General features: G+C 43.2%; 1 protein-coding gene across 3 annotated transcripts in view; it reads right to left on the bottom strand.

The window, feature by feature from the left end:
* Window positions 1-119: 119 nt before the first annotated feature.
* Window positions 120-16,524, bottom strand: part of LOC118372283 (sodium-driven chloride bicarbonate exchanger-like) — a 41,040-nt gene continuing 24,635 nt past the window's right edge. For 2 of the 3 annotated variants that reach the window (XM_052499251.1, XM_052499253.1), the window contains 17 exons: window positions 16,258-16,417; window positions 15,984-16,071; window positions 15,707-15,853; window positions 15,212-15,306; window positions 12,968-13,142; window positions 12,488-12,621; window positions 11,510-11,755; window positions 9,613-9,718; window positions 7,711-7,872; window positions 7,076-7,189; window positions 6,779-6,940; window positions 6,167-6,418; window positions 5,767-6,009; window positions 5,368-5,490; window positions 3,537-3,604; window positions 3,143-3,256; window positions 120-2,235 (listed from right to left, as the gene is read on the bottom strand). In XM_052499251.1, coding sequence (XP_052355211.1) covers window positions 2,175-2,235; window positions 3,143-3,256; window positions 3,537-3,604; window positions 5,368-5,490; window positions 5,767-6,009; window positions 6,167-6,418; window positions 6,779-6,940; window positions 7,076-7,189; window positions 7,711-7,872; window positions 9,613-9,718; window positions 11,510-11,755; window positions 12,488-12,621; window positions 12,968-13,142; window positions 15,212-15,306; window positions 15,707-15,853; window positions 15,984-16,071; window positions 16,258-16,417 — 2,450 coding nt within the window. In that variant the 3' untranslated portion in view covers window positions 120-2,174. Of the gene's footprint in view, window positions 2,236-2,816; window positions 2,856-3,142; window positions 3,257-3,536; window positions 3,605-5,367; window positions 5,491-5,766; window positions 6,010-6,166; window positions 6,419-6,778; window positions 6,941-7,075; window positions 7,190-7,710; window positions 7,873-9,612; window positions 9,719-11,509; window positions 11,756-12,487; window positions 12,622-12,967; window positions 13,143-15,211; window positions 15,307-15,706; window positions 15,854-15,983; window positions 16,072-16,257; window positions 16,418-16,524 lie in introns of all 3 variants that reach the window. The other variant, XM_052499252.1, reaches the window with a different exon arrangement.

Raw genomic sequence — 16,524 nt, 5'->3', positions numbered from 1 at the left:
GAAGTAAGGTCATTGGCGATTTGGTTTTGAACTGTGATGTGTTAGGGGTTAATGAGTGTTGGTATAATTTCATCTCGATCAGAAGTGGTTGGCCAAGATATGAACGTTCACCAAATGAATGGATGTTTCAGTCACTTTATTGTTTCCTACATTTCTCTCTCTGTCATATATAACAAATCACATTTATAATAGAACAACAAATATCTGAATTGATCATTTTCCACAGATGAGTCGATAAACTCTGAAACATAAACTTGTCTTCAGCTATCGATACTAAATTTAAAAAGGCAGATTTCCACAAGTAAAGTGGCCAAAATGTGATATTGATATTGATCCATTCTTATTTCTCTAATAAGTCAAATCCATCAACAACACAGTACAATGGGATAGACGTCAACGACATAAAACCACGAGTTTTCACTTACCCCAATTCAAAGTTTAGTAACATATTAGTAACACTTTACACATGAATAAAATATACTATGTATAGTACATCGTTAAGAGTCTTCACTTTATTACATTTTGCCCTTTCTCACAAAGCTATTATTGCATTTCTATCAATTAATCACAACATCCCTGTCGAAAGACACTGCTAAGTTTGATTCACCTTTGTGCAGGTGTGTAAATACAGTTACTGGTAGTTCAGAATCAGAACACAACATCACTTTGTAGGTGTCAAACAAACTGGAATGCAGGAGAAGATATCACATAACGTACCGACAGGATGACTGGAACAATATGCCGGTAAAGACACATTTGTATGCCCGTGGAACACACAGGTACAGTGCCTTCTTGAAAGTATTCACAGCCCTTGACTTTTTCCACATTTCGTGTTACAAAATGGGATTAAAATGAATTTAATTGTAAAATTCAAATCTATTAATACATTTTAAAAAATACAGTAATATATCTTGATTAGATAAGTATTCAACTCCCTGAGTCAATACATTTTAGCTTTTCATTTTGAATGAATTTGTTAATTTCAAAAAACAATTCCACTTTGACATTATGGGTTATTGTTTGTAGGCGACTGACCAAAAAAATCCAAATGTAATTACATTTTAAATTCAGGCTGTAACAACAAAATGGGGAAAAGGTCAAGGGGTGTGAATACTTTCTGAAGGCATGGTATCTCTACATGGTCATCAAACGACTTCAAAGACAATTTGATCGTTAAAACCAGAGATCCTATAAATTACTACATGGTGTTCATTGAAAGTCTATGGTTAAAACCCTAAAGGAATCACATTCCCAATAGGTACAGAATGGCAGGGCTATGCTGCTACACTAACTGGAATGTAATGGTCCCCAATGCCTGAAATATAACACTGGCCTGTAATGGAGAAAGAATACTATCAACAAATCTTCTGGAAAATGGCAGTGAAAATTTTACAAATGAGATTTCAAGAAAAAAACGTGTACATTTAACACTTTCATTTGATACATATACAGTATACTGTTTTCGTATTGTTAAGTGCAGAGACCCGACAGTGATGTCAAATTACAAAACTAAACACATCGATTATTCCATGAACAAGTATTTTCGTTGTATACTGTAATTGATTTTTTTTAAAGGATTACTATGCTGAAAAAATAGAAAAAACATACAAAATACAAACGATTCCATTAAAAAGTAAGGTTGCTTTAAAAACTATTTGGTTGAGACAGATGTAGGATCTTAATTTGATCACCCTGTTGCAGAAATACTAAACCTGTAGTGTATTTACGGTTTAAAAAGCCGTCTGAAGTTTTGTCATTTCCACGTAAAAATGTCAGACTTGATTTTACCTTATGAAAATATGTTCAGCCCTTACAAAAATGTCCATTAATTATAATCCATACTTCAGGATTCATTTCCTGCTGTAGCAAACCTGCTCAAATTAAGATCTTACATCTGTAATAAATTGGCCCACGGGTAGATAGACATAATAATATGAATTCCTTGCTTCCTCTGTTGCTGGTATCACCATACATTGACATACATAGAAAATAATCACAGTTAATGTTTGTTGGTTCCGCCATAGGGTAACACTGTTTCTAAAAGATTTACACGAGTTGCACATACACACACAGTCTTACATGACGAGAATGCATGGTGCAGCACAGTTCAGAGGTGGTCGAGTGTGGCACGTTAGGAGTTATTTTCCACAGAACGGTGACGAAGCTGGTATGGATCACAAACTCGTCTCTCTGTCCAACTTAGAGTCCTTCCTCTTTTGTCTTCTCTCGCAACCACTGGAAAACAGAAGGCTATGTGTCACAAACAGCATTAGAGGAGACACGACATATACCACTGAACTGACCAGCTGGATGGCATTGTGTATTGGAGCCCTGCATGGCAGAAGTGTCACGCACTCCATTGACTTGGGGTATTATTACCATCATGCATAACCACCCTAGAGATGCAGTTGTCCCCAACCACCACAGAGGCAAACGACACCAGAGCATGCTGTGTGTGTGTGTGTGTGTGTGTCTGTCCACCATACGCATGCATTCACATTCCCCAAACCAGTGAGCATGAAACATTCAAAACAAAGAGAGACGCCTTGGGACATTTGTTTAGACCTGAGTGCCAACTTTGAGTTGGTGGTTTCTACTGTGGATCTTTATGGGTCAAGAGATAACAGGTTGCTCCAGGGTACTTAAGACTGAAGTCCCACACTCAAACTACAGGCACACTTGCGCGACAAATTACCATCACGTTCATATTGTCACCTCCACATCATACAATGATAAACTGCACATTGGTTTCAGAAAACTGCAATGGAGGGACAAGATATGTAACACCATGCCACTGAGGATTGGGAGTCACTTACCTTTGGGATAATGAGCTTCTGAGAGGTTAGGAAGGGGAGCTTATGATGGGAATGGAATGAAAAAGGATAGGAGTCAAGATAGAAGTTAATGACCATCTATATCTCTACAACGAAGGGCAGGACAAAATCCACCTTTGATATCCACATGAAATATGTTTTACAGTATTCACACCATGAACAATAGAAAACAGGACAGTAGTTGAGATTGGACAAGTAAAATGGCCTGCGGCTAATATACAGGTCCAATAAATAGATGAAATGGCATTTTTGGTGAAACGTTGATATTGATTGATTGATTGATTGATTGATTGGTGGACATTCCAAACCTTTTGGAGCTTGGCTCCTTCTTGGAGCTGTCACTGGGACTAATACTATTCCACACGTTCCCGAAGGAGCCTTTGGACATCTCGTCGGAAATGTTCACCGTCGCGGGATCGCTCCTACAGCACACAAAAACCAAGGATGCTCTGTCAGTCACTGCAGGTTCTCATGGTCAAGACATCCTCTGAAACGTGTTGATGCTTAGGCCCTGATCTTGAATTAGCTGAAATCGTTTTTTCTGTTGCTGGCTCTAAAAAAAGTGTGCTTGTGCCGCGGTATTGACACAACTCATGCGCAACATGGCCCTCTATATAGTTTTTTTTTTTTTAAACGGTACATGTTTTGGTGACTAACTTTTTAGTGCCCACAGTCTCTGGATGTTTCGTTAGTTGGACTTACTTGTAATTTCCTTCCAGTGGCAAAGTAACTATCCCCTCCTCCTCCTCCACTATAATACTGGGCTCCTCCTGGAGAGAGAGAAATGAACAAAGTAACTATCCCCTCCTCCTCCACTATAATACTGGGCTCCTCCTGGAGAGAGAGAAATGAACAAAGTAACTATCCCCTCCTCCTCCACTATAATACTGGGCTCCTCCTGGAGAGAGAAATGAACAAAGTAACTATCCCGTCCTCCTCCTCCACTATAATACTGGGCTCCTCCTGGAGAGAGAGAAATGAACAAAGTAACTATCCCGTCCTCCTCCTCCACTATAATACTGGGCTCCTCCTGGAGAGAGAGAAATGAACAAAGTAACTATCCCCTCCTCCTCCTCCTCCTCCACTATAATACTGGGCTCCTTCTGGAGAGAGAGAAATGAACAAAGTAACTATCCCCTCCTCCTCCACTATAATACTGGGCTCCTCCTGGAGAGAGAAATTAACAAAGTAACTATCCCCTCCTCCTCCACTATAATACTGGGCTCCTCCTGGAGAGAGAGAAATGAACAAAGTAACTATCCCGTCCTCCTCCTCCACTATAATACTGGGCTCCTCCTGGAGAGAGAGAAATGAACAAAGTAACTATCCCGTAACTATCCCCCCCTCCTCCTCCACTATAATACTGGGCTCCTCCTGGAGAGAGAGAAATGAACAAAGTAACTATCCTCCTCCACCTGGGCTCCTCCAAAGTAACTATCCTCCTCCACTATAATACTGGGCTCCTCCTGGAGAGAGAGAAATGAACAAAGTAACTATCCCCTCCTCCTCCACTATAATACTGGGCTCCTCCTGGAGAGAGAAATGAACAAAGTAACTATCCCCTCCTCCTCCACTATAATACTGGGCTCCTCCTGGAGAGAGAAATGAACAAAGTAACTATCCCCTCCTCCTCCACTATAATACTGGGCTCCTCCTGGAGAGAGAGAAATGAACAAAGTAACTATCCCCTCCTCCTCCACTATAATACTGGGCTCCTCCTGGAGAGAGAGAAATGAACAAAGTAACTATCCCCTCCTCCTCCACTATAATACTGGGCTCCTCCTGGAGAGAGAGAAATGAACAAAGTAACTATCCCCTCCTCCTCCACTATAATACTGGGCTCCTCCTGGAGAGAGAGAAATGAACAAAGTAACTATCCCCTCCTCCTCCTCCACTATAATACTGGACTCCTCCTGGCTCCTCCTGGAGAGAGAATTAACAAAGAAATTAACAAAGTAACTATCCCCTCCTCCTCCACTATAATACTGGGCTCCTCCTGGAGAGAGAGAAATTAACAAAGTAACTATCCCCTCCTCCTCCTCCACTATAATACTGGGCTCCTCCTGGAGAGAGAGAAATGAACAAAGTAACTATCCCCTCCTCCTCCTCCACTATAATACTGGGCTCCTCCTGGAGAGAGAGAAATGAACAAAGTAACTATCCCCTCCTCCTCCTCCACTATAATACTGGGCTCCTCCTGGAGAGAGAGAAATGAACAAAATAACTATCCCCTCCTCCTCCTCCACTATAATACTGGGCTCCTCCTGGAGAGACAGAAATGAACAAAGTAACTATCCCGTCCTCCTCCTCCACTATAATACTGGGCTCCTCCTGGAGATAGAGAAATTAACAAAGTAACTATCCCCTCCTCCTCCACTATAATACTGGGCTCCTCCTGGAGAGACAGAAATGAACAAAGTGACTGTTAAAATCCCACACTATTGCACCACAAGCCCAGATGATTGATAGAGTCATAATGTGCTAACATATCTGTATGGCTTCAATATGTTTAAGAGCACCAATTACTGTATACCTCTTCCTCTCCTTCCTCTAGTTTCTTCTTCTTCCACTCAGGCATCAGGTCGTCCAGCCAGCTCAGCTCCTTCTTGGTGAACATGAAGTCCAGAAGCTTACGGATGAACACCAGAGCCAACACCTAGAGAAGAGAAGCACTTCTCCTTACATTCTCCTCCTGTCAACTCAGTGTGGTGAATGACGTCGACACAGGCTGTACCTACTCCACGTAAAGCTTAAGGTGAATACCGAATTAAATATAAAAGCTAAATAAATGGCAACATACTCAGACATAACGTCTCTTTCTCAATTGCTCTCTCGTGTACACGCACACACACACAGACCCCCCCCCCACCAACACGCCAACCCTACCCACCCAAATACAACCCCACCGTCCACACACACACACACACGTTACCATCATGGGGAAGACGATGGCATAATTTGAGGTCTTGATGACCCACAGCAGGACCAGGCAGCTGAGCTGGATGATGGTGAAGAGGTGGACCTTCCTCAGGGGGACGTGTCTCAGGTAGATGAAGTCTGGCTGGTGCTTGGCCGGCATGCCAAACAGTTTGAGACGGTCAAAGAACTGAATACCTCTCAGCGAAGACGCTCCCATGTACAAGAACACTCCATACAGTACAGGCATGGGGATAAACTGGAAACAGACAGACAGCTCTCCATTTAGTCTTCAACAGTTACTGTATGTATGCTCATGCACGTGCGCTTGTGAGCATGACTGTGCTAAAGTGTGTGTGTTGTAACTGATCTCATGTATATCTGAGGTCTGCCCTTTGACCTTGAACCTCCCTCACCTTGAGGACAGAGGTCATGAAGACGGAGCAGCCCATGAGTAGGAAGATCATGAGGCCGGTGAAGCGCTGCTCTCTGATCCCCAGGAACTTGGGCTGTTCCCCTGGGGCCGAGCACTCTGACTCCAGTTTCAGGCTGTTGACGTGGGAGATGGAGAGCACGGTGGCCGCCACGAACCAGGGCAGGCCCATCACAGAACACACTCCCAGCATCACCCCCACCACAAACAGGTCCAGGTGGTAGCCACAACCCTTCTGTTGATGGGCACCAGAGATGTGGGGTTATGGCATCCATATTGCAGATATAGCATCCATATTGCAGATATACAGGCAGTATATATATAATACATGAACAATGAGGAGATATACTGTTCACATCTTTAGTTATGGAGAAATGAGGAACAGTAATCAAGGCTTTAGTTGAAAAGGCAGCCATAGTCAAATGGCACAGATTTTAAATAGTCCACAAAAAATGTTTGGTCAAAACCCCAAAATAGAATCAGCCTTTAGGGCTTTGACTGTTCATTATATTGTAATAATGACCGGTTTCATTTTCAATTTCACATTTTAGCTGTAAAAGCTGACAGTACAATGACTTGAATTGGCAGCCATCACCTTCAGTTTGTGCTCCTTCCTGTTGATGATAACAGCCGTGATCTGTTGGTCCATGAAGATGAGGATGGTGCAGAGCAGCGCTGGGAGGACCGCGATTATGGTGGTCCACCACGGGTTGCGTCCTATTGGGTTCACGATCCAACCACGGTCGTCTCTGGTTGGCTGTGGGAGGGAGTGAACATGATGTGTGTGTGTGTGTGTGTGTGTGTGTGTGTGTGTGTGTGTGTGTGTGTGTGTGTGTGTGTGTGTGTGTGTGTGTGTGTGTGTGTGTGTGTGTGTGTGTGTGTGTGTACTCACCTTGAACTTGTTGGGGACCTGCAGTTTGGGTGAGGGGATTCCCAGGGCATAGTCCACTAGGACCATGGTGAGGATGGTGATGAAGACAGCAAAGTCACTGATCTGGGCTCTCACCTGAAGAGCAAGAGAAACTCACAGTCAAACTAGGACCTGAGCTTATGGCCAATCTCCTATTGCTCAGTGTCATTTGAATACAAATGACTTGTCTGTTTTGTCTGTAGTCTTCACTTGTCTGCACAGTTGTTCACATCCATCGTGTTCAGGTCGTTGTCGTAAAAGACTATGTGTTCTCAATGACCTACCTGGTTAAATAAAGGCAAATAATCAGAATCATTAGAATGATAAAGTGCAAGTAAATGTAGGATCTCTTAGATGCCACAAGGAGGCATCAATATACTGCAAAATCTATTCTTACTCATGCGGCACACAGCACTCATTGACACATCATCGAAATAGAATGGGTAGATTTTCATATTATGACGCACCAGTAGGCAGTTTAACACTGATACATCCACCAAAGCCTGAGAGATTATTTGGCAAGCATCAATCAATCAAATATCATTGAAATCCCTGCACATGTGGCTACCGGTCCACATTCCTTGCACTCAGGAAGCCTGAGGTGTAGATGGACGTGCCTTGGTGGGGAAGTAGCGGCTGGTCTTGAACTCCTTGAGGAAAGCGGACATGAAGACAGTAGAGAAGAAGAGGACCACGGACCAGAAGAGGACGTCAGGAATGTAGGGTCCGTGGGGGCTACAGGCGCTGCCCTCAAACTCCCCCCGGAACACAAAGCACTCCTACAGCAGATACAGAGAGATATGTGAGTGGAACTCCATACCCCATATATTTCCTATGAAGTTAACAGGATAGACTGGCCATCTTACCTACTACAACTACATACTGTGTATTAACAGTACTACATTCAAATATCAACATACTACTCATTCATACTGAGAAGTCATCATCTAATGCACAATCGCGCTTGTTCCCCGCTATTTGTTTATGTTTATAGAGCACATCCCCTATTCTGATTATCAGCAGTTGTCAAACACACGTGGGTGTGAAAAGACGATTCTCTTCCTCAACAGTGTGCAGCAAATTCTATTTGATGAAAAGCCGAACTGAGTATGACATCCTGCCATTTAAAGCATACGTATTTATTTAAATTTCACATACAGTAAAACTTAATATTTTTGCATACCCACAAAGTCTATTATTTAGAATGCAAGTATGGGTATTTGGACACGGCCACTGTACGGTATAAGTTATCTAGATAGGAAAGATAATAAGCCTCTGGTCCCAGATCTGTTTGCAGATAGCCAACTCTTACTGTATGGTTGCCACAACCATAGGCTTTACACACTTAACAGATCTGGAACCAGGCTAATTGGAAATGCATTGGCACACTCAATGTTAGGTCAAATGTTTGTACATGCTGCACAGTGCTTATATTCTGTAGTACTCCACCACTGACATGTCATAGGAATGGCTCCACTATAAATATATTTCATGTCCTCTATGCACTGATTTAGACAGAATCAAAGTGCATGAGTGACTGGCCAATGCTGAATCATGTCTGTGTGAACCCAGTCATTCATGCACGCTCACATGCACTTTGGATTGCAATCACATAGTGTGTGTGTGCGTGCGTGCAAGTGTGCATACAGTATGTGCGTGCATGTGTGTGTGCATATGTGTGACAGAGTCACAGTGAATACTAAAAGAATGCTCTACGGTGACTGTTTCTCTATGGTGACTGTACATGGTTAAATCCTGTTGAAATCCTGCCTACATGTCTTTAATCCTGTCACGCTGTTCTGTTCCCTCTGGGGAAACACATTGTACTATCCCTATAGCCTCACATCCCTCTCCAGGGGACAGCTATTTCACCATGAAAAATACACTATATGTATACAATATAATATATGTGTCGCAATTTGCTGATGAGTGATGTTTTAGAAGTAATTGAGTAAGGAGTGTTAGCTACATTTTACACATTTAACTGGGCAAGTCAGTTAAGAACAAATTCTTATTTATAATGACGGCCTCCAAAAGGCAAAAGGCCTCCTGTGGGGACGGGGGCCTGGGATTAAAAATAAAATAAAAATACTACAACACGACAAGAGAGACAACACTACATAAAGAGAGCCCTAAAGACAACAACATAGGAAGGCAGCAACACATGACAACACAGCATGGTAGCAACACAACTGGACAACAACATGGCAGCAGCACAACATGGTAGCAGCATAAAACACGGCACAAACATTATTGGGCACAGACAACAGCACACAGGGCAAGAAAGTAGAGACAACAATCATGTATCAATATTACTTCAGGGGGTGGTTATTGGTCAATAGTCCCCCATGGTGCCTGACCCTGCACTGCACTGTAATACTTCTGACCTCTAGAAGTTCATGTGATGATTGCACAGTGCAGCTGGTGCTCTGCTACAGAACGAGGTAGTCAGTGACCTTACAAAGCATGGCTTCATCCCCCTGAACCCAAGAGCTTTTAGGCTTCAAACCCCTTTTTACCTTGACCTCCATGCTGGTCCAGTTGACCTCTGATGCAGTGATGTTCCTGTCCTCCCAGTACCTCAGAGTGGAGTTGCTGGGATCCTTTGGCTCCACACACGCACACCTACCAGAGCACAACACACATATGCATGGGTACACACACACACACACACACTTGCACAAGTAGACACACACACACTCGTCATGTTCCAGCCTCACACTACACATGTCAACACATCTATGTCCTCTACTATATAAATTGTTACACCTCAAAAGGCACAAGAAAGAGGATTTTGACCCCCACTGTCTCAGATTGTTCTGAAATCATTTTTGTAGTTAGAAACGGATAAGATTAGCGTTCCTGAAATATTATTTTGTTGAAATATAATTTGATCTCTGGGAAATTACAGGATTGCACCAAAATTGGCCATTTTAATTTATAGGATTTAAATGAGCAAAAGCTATTTGTTTTCTACCTAAAGTAGCAAAGAAAATGTTGTGATCCATTTAATAAACACAAGAGACCTGCAAAATGGATAAAAGGGTGTGGTGGCAGTAGCAGGAACAGCTCCATCTAGTGGGCAAAACTTGGTACGTTCACACTAATTTATGGTATAGAATGCAAGTGACTTCAATGACTAATTTCTCTGAACAATGGGGAAACGACATCACCAGATTCACAGGGAATACATTCAAAAGAATGAAGAAGCAATACTCCAAGCAGCAGCTCCGTACTACGTGTCAGACATAGAGGACTGATACTGTATACTGGTTGTTGGGATGAGTTCGGTGTGGGATGTTGGGGTTCCGTGGATGGCTTTTATTGGGTTCCTCATGTCTTACTCTTTGTTATGAAGAATTATGGTCCAAATCGGATGTTAGGTACTATATTTATTTAAGATTATGTGAATCCTATAATTTAAAACAGACAATTTGGGTGCAATCAATTATCTTAATTTCTCAGAGATCAAATTATATTTAGACAAAATAATGTTTCAGGAATGTTAATGTCATCTGTTTCTAACTACAGAAACCATTTCAGAACAATCTGAGATGGTGGGTGACATGGCTTGACGATGGACATGGAATGACCCATAAGGATTCCTCTCTATGACTTCACCAATGTACGGAAAACATTTACTTGACCGTACATTACATCGACTTGGAACAATTACATCTTGTATTAATGTACGTCCCTGGGTTTACACATGGGATTATTCAGCCTACTGCAATAATCTTGTAGCATTACCAAAAAACTGGATAAACTGCCCATATTGCCCATCTGTGCTTTGATGATGTAGCTAGCTAACACTAAAACTGTGTACAGGACTCTGGTTTACTGTCTGTGTTTTGGCCCCCAAAAATGTACTGTTTTCCACCTGCAGTATTGTAGGGGGAGTACTCCTTACACTTACGAATGCTACTTAAACAAAGAAGTACAATATACTTCTACCACTACTAATTCCACTTAAGATTAGCGGTAGTTAGTGGGGTACTGGTTCCATTAATGAGTACACTCTTAGAAAAAGGGTTCCAAAAGGGTTCTTTGGCTGTCCCCATAGGAGAACCCTTTTTGGTAGGACCCTTTTGAGTTCCATGTAGAATCCCTCTGTGGAAAGGGTTCTTTCTACCTGGAACCAAAAAGGGTTCTTCAAAGGGTTCTCCCATGGGGACACCCGAAGAAGCCTTTTAGGTTCTAGATAGCAGCTTTTTTTTCTAAGAGTATACTACAGGTTAAGAGTACTAGTTTAATTTGTTGGCAGTTAAAGGAGTACAACTTCCCCCTATGAGTACTACAAGTTTACTAGTTGCACTTAAAATTACTGGTAGTTAGAGGAATACCAGTTCCACTTATGACAATTTGATCCACTTACGAGTATTATTTCCACTAACTAACATTATTTCCATGACTTACGAGTACTGGGTGAGTTTCTGCAGGTTGTTGTTCATGTTGATGGGGTAGTGTTCCCCCAGGTGGATGAGTTTCTCCAGGGCCTCGTAGATGAAGATGATGCAGATGAGTGAGGCGAAGGCCTCCTCTGTGAAGCGGGTGATGTAACAGACCAGGGAGCTAGCGTCTGTAGCCACCAGGAGCAGGCAGAGGAACGCCGTCCACAGGCCGATACAGGCCCTCAGGGAGAGGTAGGACAGGTCATAGTCCCTGTAGACAAACACACACACACGTGTAACTGGTGGGACGCGAACCCCCCCTCCCACTAGGAAGGCCAACGTCTTAACCTTTAGACCAAAAGGACATTTATTAATTTTTTATTTGACCTTTATTTAACTAGGCAAGTCATGCCTACATACATGGACACACACACGCATGCACACACACACACACACACACACACACACACACACACACACACACACATATGTGACTGCAATCCAAAGTGCGAGCGTGCATGAATGACTGGGTTCACAGAGACATGATCCAGCATGAGCCAGGTCACTCATGCACGCACTTTGACTCTGTCCAAATCTTTGCAGAGAGGAAATGGAGTCACTGACATGAAATATATTTATAGTGGAGCCGTCCATATGAAATGTCAGTGGTACAGTGCTACAGATATTGTACCTAACACTGTCTGCCAATATATTTCCAATTAGCCTGGTTCCAGATCTGTTCGCATATATAGCCATAGTCATAGTACCTGTTGACAAACACACACACACACACACATGTAACTGGTGGGACGCAAACCTCCATCTCCCACTCGGAAGACCAACGTCTTAACTACACACACGCGCACACACACACAGACAGCCTTAGAAAAACCCATATACTTAAAGTCTTCCTGAATGCCAGGAACAACGTACTGTAGCCACGTCACAGTGATGAGAGCACCTGAGACAATGTGACAACGTATCTGAAATGGGGCAAACTCACTTGCAGAACTTGAAGAGAATCTTCTCAAACACTAGAACAGGGCCTGTGCTGCCTAGGATGGTGAGAGGCTGCCCAGCGAACAGGGAGTAGGCTATCCCCGTCATGGAGGCTCCGAACAGCGACTCAATTGCACTCTGGCCAAAAGGGGAAGTGACAGTAATGGGTTAATGGACCACAGGTTACATAGCACTTTCATAATAACTGCATAGCAGTCTTTATTTGTTGAAGTCGGGGATCTACTAGGGGATACGGCAACCGAAACCTAGCTATCCGTTTAGCTCAGCTTCACCGGGACACCATCGTTGCTTACCTAACGTGTGAATATGAAAGTGCTTTATTGTTGTGCAGAACTCCATCAGAAATCCAAAAACCAACAAACACATGAAGTAAGGCCTTCAGAAAGTCTGTTCTTCTGCCGTTCGGGACAACATGTTGTTAACGCAGCAAAGCGTGTCATGTGGTATGAGCGGTGTGTCTTACTATGCGTCCCTCGGTGGCTTCCCCCAGCAGTCCTCCGAAGGTGATGACAGGAGACATGCAGGCACAGTAGAGGAAAAGGAAGGAGGCCAGACACTGCAGGCTCAAAGCGTCCGTGTAGTCAGACAGGTAGTGGGGCGCCTTGCGCTTGATGTCCATGAAGAACCCTCCAAAGAACCTGGACATGACACACACACACACACACACACACACACACACACACACACACACACACACACACACACACACACACACACACACACACACACACACACACACACACACACACACACACACACACACACACACACACACACACACACCACCCCACCTTAGTGAACCAGCATCAAATACCATATGAAGTAAAAAGGAGTCAAATCTGTTTCAATGGGAAAATGTATGCACCATAGCGTGTTTTTAAATGTATGCACCATAGCGTGTTTTTAAATGTATGCACCATAGCGTGTTTTTAAATGTATGCACCATAGCGTGTTTTTTTTAAATGTATGCACCATAGCGTGTTTTTAAATGTATGCACCATAGCGTGTTTTTAAATGTATGCACCATAGCGTGTTTTTAAATGTATGCACCATAGCGTGTTTTTAAATGTATGCACCATAGCGTGTTTTTAAATGTATGCACCATAGCGTGTTTTTAAATGTATGCACCATAGCGTGTTTTTAAATGTATGCACCATAGCGTGTTTTTAAATGTATGCACCATAGCGTGTTTTTAAATGTATGCACCATAGCGTGTTTTTAAATGTATGCACCATAGCGTGTTTTTAAATGTATGCACCATAGCGTGTTTTTAAATGTATGCACCATAGCTTGTTTTTAAATGTATGCACCATAGCGTGTTTTTAAATGTATGCACCATAGCGTGTTTTTAAATGTATGCACCATAGCGTGTTTTTAAATGTATGCACCATAGCGTGTTTTTAAATGTATGCACCATAGCGTGTTTTTAAATGTATGCACCATAGCGTGTTTTTAAATGTTTCTTTTTTTTAAAAACACATTCCCACAGGCCACACACTAGGAGGAGGGTTGGAGAGAGGGAACCTTCTGATGTTAGAGGAAGCACATGGCGTCCTAGCCAGAGGCAGTTGCCGGGGGTAACGGGGGGGCCGTGACTTTGAGTGGTATTTCAACTGTGCAGGGATGGATGCTACGCTGTTGGCCACCCCGGGAGATCATAGCTCACAGCAGAACTGGGCTGCAGGCCAATCTACTTTACACGTCAGGATGAGTTCCTCAGAGACCTACTGTAGCAGGGAGCATCCCTTACAACTACATCACTTCAAAACCCACGACATACAGTATCCACTTACTACAGCTGCACATAGCCTACTGCCTCACTCTAAATATACTGTATCACACTACTGCAGCTTCCTCCTCGCACTGGATACACTCTACTACACTACTGTAGAAACCCGAAACACATGACACCTACAATAAAGTATTGTTAATAAAGTTGTAACACTGTATTGTGAGTGTCCGTCAGTACTCATAAGCTACTGCTAATAAGTTACTAATACTTCATGATTTCATACATGATTTTGCACTGTTAAGTATTTATTAGGCATTTTCAGAGATCAAAATGCGTATGAGCGAATGCTGTAGACTATTAACTATTGAACTAATTATCACCTATAAAACAGATTCAGGTCAGCACTTTGTTAATGCACACTTAGTGCTCGTATAATAAGTGGACATGATTACATGGCGAACTAATAATTGCTTAATAAAAGATTCAAAATCGGCCCTTAGTTAACGCACACAAATTGTACAATGAAGTGTTACCAAAATAGCTAAAGTGTTTTCGGCAGGATTGTCGAGGCACATTTTAAATAGTGATGCTGGTCTTACGTCGGAAAGTACGCATGGATGATTCCAAATGCATGTATCACACTGAATCAATCACAGCTATTTTTAGGAACGCAGAGCTTGAGGAACGAGAGAGAACCATAAGGATGTGTGGTTTTTTTAAAGGGTAGCTAGATGTACTGCTGGGGACAGTGAGAGCCGGAGAGGAGACAAACAGGGGACTGGAAGACAAAGACAGAGAGGACCAAAGATGGTCCACAGTGCTGTAGATCACACACACACACACACACACACACACACAGTGCTGAAGATCACACTCACAGTGCTTGCCGGCCTAATCTCAGCCCAAACACACACACCACTTCCCTTCAACTCACAACCACCACACACACACACACACACACACACTCAACCCTACCTTCCTGTGCGCTGTAGCTCTGGGCCTCCATGGCCACCAGGTTCCTCTGCTTCTCCCAGATCTCCGTTGGGTAGAGGAGGGACCTTCCGCTTTTCCTGTGTGGTAAAGAGTAGAGTTCAGAGGTCAGCTGGAAAATAAATACTTATTTGCCAAAAATAGCTATATAATTTATTTTCTCCACTAGTAGGAATTGGCCTAAAATAGCCTGTCAGGCAAAACATTCCTTCCAACAACACAGGACTGATTTTTTAAGGACAAGCCACCTGGCTTGTACCAAAAACAGATGATAATAGAAAAACAAAACAAATGGATTCGGAGGGAATTAGAACACGTCCTTGGGGTACACCAGCCGTTAAATCCGAAAACAATTCAGATTGGGTTTAGCCAGTGATGCAGTTGGAAGCAAACTAACAGATGATGGCACAGGGTCAGAGCATCTCAAAATAAGTCTCTGGTTAGGGGTGTTGTCATGGACAGTACCAGGAAGAGGCTCACCTGAGAGGGCACGTTTTTGGGCGGCTCTATCCTGATGGAGGGGTCCCACTCCCCAGGTGGCAACACAGTCACCTGGTCCAGGAACTCATCGATGCCGGCCACCAGGTCGTTCCTGTCCTTGGCTTTATACGCCACGTCATGGAACACCTGGGAGGAGCAGAGAGGGAATGGGTTTAACCTGTATGTGTCATCATGAGCTGTTATTAAACTTGGCTAACATAACCAAAGGCCACGCAGGGAAAAGTACACACAGGACTACTGCAACGAGGCTACTTACCTCGTCTGTCATCAGAGTTGCGATGGATCGACCAATCTCATGGTACTGTGGTCCTTTTCCCAGAGGCCCCAGCAGAATGAACAGGAACCTGAGGGAGAACACAGAAGAAGGTTTTAACCATAGTTTTACCTGAATAGAGTGCATCCACTCAGGAACTTACCCAATGCAAAAACACCAGTCCCAATTTAGTTACGAACAAATAAAATTCCTAGTACTAACCGCAATCATCATTAAACAACAATATTTTTATAAAATAAGAGGGTGTGTGTCTGACCTGGTGGTGATGGGGACCTCAGCCAGGCCGTTGAGCAGCACGGCGGGACACAGACGGACAAAGGCCACCACCGGCTGCTCCAAGAACTCTAGCTCCCCCACCAGGACGTTGGATGCCTCTGCACCGGGGGGAATCTTCTTCATGAAGTGGAGGTCAATCTACAGACATGATGATCCTATTTAGCTAATAGGAGATAGGAAAATATGCTAAATAGGGTCGACTGAAATGAAGGCCAGGGGATCATGGATAGGCCCACTGAGAAATCTG

Source organism: Oncorhynchus keta, chromosome 37 (assembly GCF_023373465.1).
Source record: "Oncorhynchus keta strain PuntledgeMale-10-30-2019 chromosome 37, Oket_V2, whole genome shotgun sequence".
Lineage (NCBI taxonomy): Eukaryota > Metazoa > Chordata > Actinopteri > Salmoniformes > Salmonidae > Oncorhynchus > Oncorhynchus keta.
The sequence above is the reverse complement of the archived record's forward strand: the minus strand, read 5'-3'. Positions and strand labels throughout refer to the sequence as shown.